The sequence below is a fragment of the Eurypyga helias genome, unplaced genomic scaffold, assembly GCF_000690775.1.
Source record: "Eurypyga helias isolate BGI_N326 unplaced genomic scaffold, ASM69077v1 scaffold13599, whole genome shotgun sequence".
Lineage (NCBI taxonomy): Eukaryota > Metazoa > Chordata > Aves > Eurypygiformes > Eurypygidae > Eurypyga > Eurypyga helias.
Window position 1 is genome coordinate 31,415 of NW_010270189.1, and position 8,084 is coordinate 39,498.

At 34.2% G+C, this 8,084-nt stretch overlaps 1 protein-coding gene across 1 annotated transcript in view; it reads right to left on the bottom strand.

Moving 5' to 3' along the window:
• Positions 1-4,320, bottom strand: part of LOC104514624 (tumor necrosis factor receptor superfamily member 19-like) — a gene marked incomplete at its 3' end in the record, with an annotated part of 16,211 nt that extends 11,891 nt beyond the window's left edge. Inside the window, exons 1-2 of the mRNA XM_010158361.1 lie at positions 4,236-4,320; positions 2,763-2,873 (exon numbers count right to left, since the gene is read on the bottom strand). Of these exons, the coding sequence (XP_010156663.1) occupies positions 2,763-2,873; positions 4,236-4,301 (177 nt within the window). The remainder of the gene's footprint in view (positions 1-2,762; positions 2,874-4,235) is intronic.
• Between the last annotated feature and the right edge of the window lie 3,764 nt (positions 4,321-8,084).

Sequence of the window (8,084 nt, forward strand, 5' to 3'; positions counted from 1 at the left end):
CGGGACACAGGACGACACACCCAAACAAAAAAAAAAAATGACACCAGTCTATTTTACTATATACTTAGACATACTGTCACGCCTACACATTCAGCTGTATATCTTGTTTTATCCATGAGCACTAAACATTTGATGGGAAAACAGACATTATTTGTTATTAATAAATGTTATTAAACTACAGTATAATTACATCATTGGTTTCTCACATGTAAAGAAACCAAACAAAACTCGCCCTGTCGCAAATTACTTTGGGTATATCATTAAAAACCCTTTCCCACTGCGTTCTGACCTTTGACTTAACACACTTTGTTGCTTCAAGCTGTAGTTCAGCAAGACTACTTTCAACTGCATTTCAGCAACAGCTACAGCATCACATCCTTTGCTACGATTCACAGAAAATTGTACCTTCTTTATAAAGGAAATTATGCTTCCACTCACTTTTAGGATGAGCAAAATCTGTTTAGTTTATTTCAGTTCTAGTGCAGTAGCAAAAAATAGCATTTGAAAGCCTATTCATATTATGTTTACATATTGAAATTAATTAAGCATTAATACAGAAAAGCTAGTCCTAAGAATCAGGATTATCAGGTTCTAAACAAAGATAGTTAAAGCAAAAACGTAACTTGAATAGTGTACTGTTGCAAACTATAACACTCCTATTTTAGTTTAGCATTTCTTTATTAAATTGAAAGTGTAATTAATGAGGACATTAGTGTTTATGCTTGTGGGTTTCGTTTGCCAACTAGATAAGTATGCTACATCAATGCATAATACTGCTTTAGTAGGACCACTGTTAGAAAGTGCCGTATTTACAAGTGCCTTTATAAATTAAAACACTCCCCTGAACTTTTTAGTCCTCAAATTTAAGGCCAATCAAAAAAAAAAAATCCAAAACATCCAAACAAAGCCACATCCATACTGTTAGTCATCTTCAAATCTCTGCTTCAACAGCATGGTTTTTTATGACTAAACCTTAACACTGGCTAACATAGAAAGCAATCCTCACCAAAACATGAAAGTAAGTATTTCTGTTAACGCACTGGACACCAGCTACAGGGGGTGGAGAGCCAGGGAAAATGTGTCACTCAATTTCAGTATATCTCTTCAAACCACCCGCAAACCACAATACTTAACTTGTGCTTTTTTTCAGAGCTGAATATAGTAAGAAATACAAAGCCACAAACGGAAAGCTTCTTTTTCTCCTGTTTAAATGCACATACACACCCGATTTAGTAATGTTTCTTGTTAAAAAAATTTCAAAAATAACATTCTACATTCCTTCTTGGATCTACAAAAGCAACCATGAACATTAAATCTCACTCTTCCTAAGTAACACCCTAAAATTCTACCTTTATCATCCTCTTTACACTATCAGTATGAGTACAAAACAGTTTGTCCTTCTGTATGCAAAGGCACTGGGCAGGGCAGCTACTTCTCTTGCTTTATGGCCTCACCTGTCAGGTACCAATCACTAACAATGGGCAAGGTCTCTTCTGGACACTGAAGAGAGTCTTATGCTTATGCAGTTCTGCTCACTCTTCATGATACAAGCTTGCACTCTTTTTTGCCTGACCATCTCCACATCTCTCACGACACACCTACTCGCCCAAAACACGTCTCTCCACGGTGCATAATTCATTCTGTTCTCTCTCCAACCTCCAATAACTGAGGTAGTAAATCCCACCATATCCGTCTCTCTCTCCTGTTTCAGAGAATAATGAAGGAAGATATAGCTATCCTTGCTGAAAGCAACTAAGATCCCTCTCATAACTTGCATTCAGACTCGGAATTTTGCTGAATCCCAGTCCATAAAATCAGTCACCATTCATCTCTGTTGATTCATTTCTGCATTCCTAAAAACCATACTAATTCCAAAACTTTTATGGGAATTTTATTTTGGAAGAGATGCAGTCGCATAAGACTCACAACAACCACCTTTCCTTCTCCATGATATTAACAAGGACCTCTTCTGTGCTTTCTACATATTACCATGTATTTTTCCAGCCTCAACCTTCCCAGTTGCTTTACATGGCATGAAGATACAGCTTAGTTTATAGCATTTTTAATAAGTTGTAAAACAAAGAAATTGAGCCTCACTTGAATCTGGCTTCCTAATACAAAGTACTCAGAACACTGAGCTAGTGAAAACAGAACAATCACCTCTCACATAGCTGTTCTAAGGAAACATCTCAGTTCTCACCTGAATCCTATTCTGTACTTATGTGATTATTCCCTTATTTGTATTATAAACCATTCTGGTAGGACAAGTTGTCATATAGAAGGTATTGAAACATTGTCTATAGTGGCAATTTCACCTAAAATCCAGAACTGATTCTGAAAGTCAGCATTGTAAAAACCAAGCCCTCACCCCATTTCAGTGGTCTGTACCAACCACTAATGTAAAATCCATTTTTCATACTCTCCTCCACACAGTGAGGTTATTCCATCTTAATTCCCTGTAGATTTCCGCCCCCTTTGAAGTACTAACTTGCCTTTAAAACAACAACCAAAAAACTTGAGAGCCCATACCCAGATCCTCTAATGGTACTGCCAACTTTATTAATGGCATCATTATTTTCTGAACTGAGCATTATATATGAAGAGAACCACAAAGCGTGTTACTTCAAAAACTGTAAAAGGTTCAAATACCAAAATCCTTTAAAAAAAATATTTCCACACAAGTACAGATATCTTATTTCAATCACATACATAAATGCACTTATTGGAAACAAAGCAAATTCAAGCAAGCATGATTTGCTTACCTTCGAGAGCTCCATTCCAGGTCCACATTGTTTGCAGAGGATACAGTTTCCAGTGTGGTCCCTAAATTCTTGCTCTCTACAGTCTCCAGTTTCACAAATTACCCCATTTAGCTTTTAAAAAAAAAGTAAATAATTAAATCTCCAATTAATATGTGATTTACATAAACTCAGAAGCATGAATTTATTTCTCAGATTTAATCTTAAAGACAGCTTCCTGCATTATCAAAAACTTTAAACATGGCAATGAAAATCAATCAGCTAACTCCAAATATGGCCTGAACTTTAAAGCTTCTCAGTACTCAGTGAGCTGCAATAATTGCAATTTTTAGAAGACCTGCTTGATATTTGGCACTAGTGGAATGTTAAAACACTTAATTGTTTGACCATGAGTTTAAGTTCATCACCTTAACATGATGAAAAGCGCACATGACCATTTACTAAAGCTACAATTCTCAGGACAGCAAGCTACATTACACATTATATTGCCACATTTCATTTCTTCATGATTTTTTTTTATTCTTCTAATGATACTATTACAATTGAATAAATAAGCTATAAACTATTCCTTTGATCATAAATATTTAGATATTTTAAAAGGTCACTCAAACCTTTCAGAAACTTAAAAAACCCAACCAAACCTGCATGAATACTATTTATTTTAAATTTCACTATCACATTATTTTTAATGGGCCAAATAAGAGAGAATCCAAGTTCTGCCTTCAAAGGCATGTAAGCACATTATCTGACCAAACCAGAAACTCAGATTACGAGAAGTACCATATCAGTAATATCAGCCATGCAAAGTCCCAGTATAATCACTGGAATCCTGCCCAGGAACATTAGCAAACCCTCAATAGATTTTTACATTAAATGTCTAGATATAGGCTTCCATCACAGGAAATGCTCTCCACTATTGCTACTAAATTCCTACTTGGTGTATTAGTCTTTTCAGAAAGACCAAAGCCTTTCTGATAGCTATGAGGCATTAGTTACCCTTAGTTTTAGAGCTAGTCTCTGCAAGCCAGAGTTGAAGTACGCTTAGTAAACAATGTAGTTGTGTGTTACGCTATGTTCTGTAGATCAACTGAATACTCCAAACTCCTAAGCTATATATATAGCACACTGTACTAAGAGATGGCTACTGCAAGTTGCCTAGAATTCCTGCCATCCCTCTGAAGTAAAGCAGTATCACCTTCACAGCACTACATTCACCTATATTTTCTGTCCAATCCAGTCCTCCTTTCATGAAGAGGCTCACAAGGTAAAATCTTATGGCATGTGAGGAGTAACAAGAAATACCACGAATGAGTTGATCAAGTTTACTTTTAAAGTCACAAATTGCATACGTAATTGTCTGCAGATTTGTGTTTAAGACTTAGTGTTAGCAGTAATGCGTAAAACAAAAGACACCATTCTTGTGTCCACTATAACTTTTTCAACAATCATTCTGGGGAGAAAGAAATAGGTACTTACCAAATAAGCTAGTAAAATTATGAGCATCTTCAGTTTATCTTCTCCTTGTAATACTTTAGCATCCATTCCTTACAAATAAACCTTTCTGCCTAGAAAAAATAAAAAGAAAAAAAGAAAAATTCAGTATTCACAATGTTGTTTAAATTCTAAGTCATATGTCCATAGCACTTGATGTCATTCAGCATGTCAAAATGTGCATCTGTTAATGCCATTAAAGTACTTCAAATGGATTCCTGGAAGCTAAACAACAACAAACAACTTTTGTCTTTTAAAATTCATGTTTGTTTCAGAATAAAAGACAATAAAGTTTCTATAGCCTTAGTTCTCAAAAGGAAACTGCTATCAGTCTAGATTAGAGAATGTCAACATACGTAAATATAACATCTTATAACATCCCTAACATATCTTTCTTGCTTGTTAACTGCTCAACTAAGTACATGATCAACAGAAAAAGATCAATTTCTTCAAATATGCCACATATCGGCCAAGACATTGCTGATCCTAAGAATCTGCCTTGTGTTGCAATGTGGAGCAGAATAGGTTTGCCTAATGGCTAAAATAACCTCACCTACTTGATTCTGCAATGAACTAGAAGCCTAAACAGGATCTGTTTCTACTTACCAACAGGATATTAACTTCTTAAGATGTGTTAACATGATGGTTTATGATCTGGTAGGCAAAGACTACCAGAGAAGACATTTCAAACAGCATAAGCAAATCACATCCTACCTCAGAATTTTTATCATAATCTCAGAAAAAGAGTCCATAAAGCCATGCTTAATTATTTAAGAAGTGGTAACAAACAAATTATTTAAAAAAAAGATAAAAATGAAGGGGAACTACTTAAAACTGTCATAGAAAGGAAGTTCTAATTAAGGGCTAGGATTTTTGGATTATTAAATCAATGACCTGAATCCCCATATTCATTAAGAATATTGTGCTTGGCCAACAGCACATTTTTTCTCTGCTTACTTTTCCTTTTGTTTATTTGAGTCTTTATGTTAATTTCCAGTTTCTTACTTATTGGTTGTGTCAGTTACCTGGAAATGCAGGTGTAACTTTTAGTTCAGAAATCCAAACTACATAGCAACAATAAAAATAAATAAATCCAGCTTACATAAGGTGTGTTTGAATTTGATCCTAATTTGCATGACGTATATGACAATAACATAACATCACTGCATTCAGCTAGATGTGAAAAGTCATGTTTAAAACATTTCTGGCCTACTTCACGGCTTAAGGACTGATGTTTAATTATGCTGTTTTAAAAAGACAAAATAAGTAATTTTTTTGTTTAAGAGTAGAAGACACTGACAAATGAAAGGATGGAACCCAAACCTTAAGACGAGTAGTATAGAGAGAGACTAAGAACAGTTGCAAAATGCTTTACAATATGGAACTGTAACAAGCATAATACACCTCAAAAAAAAAAATGCCACCAGAATGAGCATAAACTAACACAAATTCACATTTGACTGCATGAATACCCTGATTAACAAATTCTAATCAATAAGAAGTATACTTCAGTGGCAGTATTGATATCGTCTAAGATAAACTGTATTTTGAAGCATAAAAAGCTGAAGTCTGCTAGGAACGAACCCAACAGGCGAAGAGGTGTGTCAGGCAGCACTCTACAGGAAAGCCAAGGTTAGATTTAATGGTTATTTCTCACTTAGTGATGGCAGTGGTCTATGGGCCAATGAGAACTATCAGATTATATGCATGTCAACACGGGTAAAAAATGAAGACACACCATCAAGTAATACAAATACACACAGGTACAGTATTCAATATAGGTTGCTTTTTAAAAACAAAAAAAATAGGTAGAGAAACACAAAATGGGAAATCTCAGGAAGAAAGAATTCTGGATGACCTAAGTACAATTTGATGTACAAAGCACTGTAGAACAAATGAAAAACTGGAAAAGGAGAGTAAAAAAAAAAATTTAAGAGTTGTTAAGTGCATGAGGTTCATGAGAAGCTGACAGTGCTAATGCTGCAAAAAAAAATTAGGTATACAAGAACATAATTTCTAGTAATGGCAAAGACCAAGCAGCAAACAACAACAGTAAAAATACTGTTAAGGGAACCCAGAACTTTTCTTGAAATGTTTCTCATGCATGTTTCGAAAGAAACAAGGGGAATAAAACCACTCATCATGTAATATGTCTTCTGGCCAAATAGTAACTGGGAATCTGCTAGAGTAAAAACACAAGAGCAGTTGTGAGACTGCACCTCAGTAACCTCGAGAAAAGTATCAAGAAAGACTTAAGCTTGCCACTGTTCAATTTTTATACAGTTTGGAATGCTACAGAAATTAAAGAGTGGTAAAGTTATGAAAAGATAGAAAAAGAACTAAGAATAGTAATACAATAAACACCTCTACACAGTATTACAGAAAAGCAGTCCTGCAAACCAAACCTGACTTCACTCGATTCAGAGAAGACAATGAAACTAAGTGTCTAAAAGCTAAAGGAAATAAACCAATTAAACGTAAAAATCAAAGAATCATGCTGAAATGAAAGGGATTTGGGATAAAGATCCCCACTGACTTTTCATGTCATATAATAGTATTCAGTGGAAAAAAATACTTTATATGCTCTCTTAAATGCTATAGGAAGTAAGATTTATGTAAGTGTGCAAGTGAAATAAAGCTGAAAATGTAACTGAGTTGCTTAGAACCAAATGTCTCAATGATTATTCCAAGTCATATGAATTTATAGTCATTATATTCTTTAACACTATTATTGTTACAGAAATAAATCAAAGTACAGTTCTAATGTAAATTATGATAACATGCTTTTAACCTTACTAACAATCCTATTTTTTAAATTTTGGTAGTGTTTTAATTTTAAATCTTAATTTTTATGCTTGCTTCTGAAAAAATGTGATATAGACATGTTTCAAAAAAGAAAATGAATATTGTAATAACTGTATTATTATGTCGAGTTTCACATGGAATTATCAATACAAACAATACTGTGAGCTGTACTAAGCCTCATGATGTAAAATACAGAGCTATTGCATAATCTAAACAGTCTGTATTTTTTCTGAGCAGGTCACCTAAAGTCTGGAAAAATAAAGAAAAATTAAGAACAGCCTGATAACTAGCCACCAGATTCAGAACTTGGCATATTATTGCAATAAAACTGTATTAGCTTTATGTAATGAAGCCACATTTATCCTATACATTTTTTCCCAATATGCAATAACCTGAAGATTTAATATTGTAAAAAAGTTAGAATATGACCAATTTATTAAAATCAATATTGAAACAAAGCTAATGACGTCTTTTTATGTTTATAATATCTTGGAGTCACAACCGGATTAAAAAACAAATGCCAGTTCCTAATAGAAGGTAGCATAGAATAAATAGAATAACAAGCAGTATTAAAAATGTTGCTGGTCATGCTGACAGCATGGTCTTATTTCGTATTTCATGATCATATTTCAGTTTTGGAACTGTCATATCTGTTATAAGATGATCTCTGTGTGGTGTGTACCTCAAAGACTTTTAGAATCCAGAAAGCACAGGGAGAAACATGCTGTTCTAAACCACATTTTGTTGACTTAGGTGTGGAGATTTTATTGCACCCGTGAAATATTTTCTATTTAAAAGAAAAGCTACAGCCTTTGTAACACTTTCGCCAAATCCAACACCTTCAAACATCAGGAGCTCCAAAACCCCAAGTAAATTTCTAAAATCAAGTGTTTTAGAACTGGCATCGAACTATCGGGACTTCCACACATCTACATGTTTTACTGATTGTCAATTTTGTTGACTGATTATTATGGGTACAATGCAGTCTCATAGCTTTAGGTCTATGATATGAGACATCTTCTAGTTAAT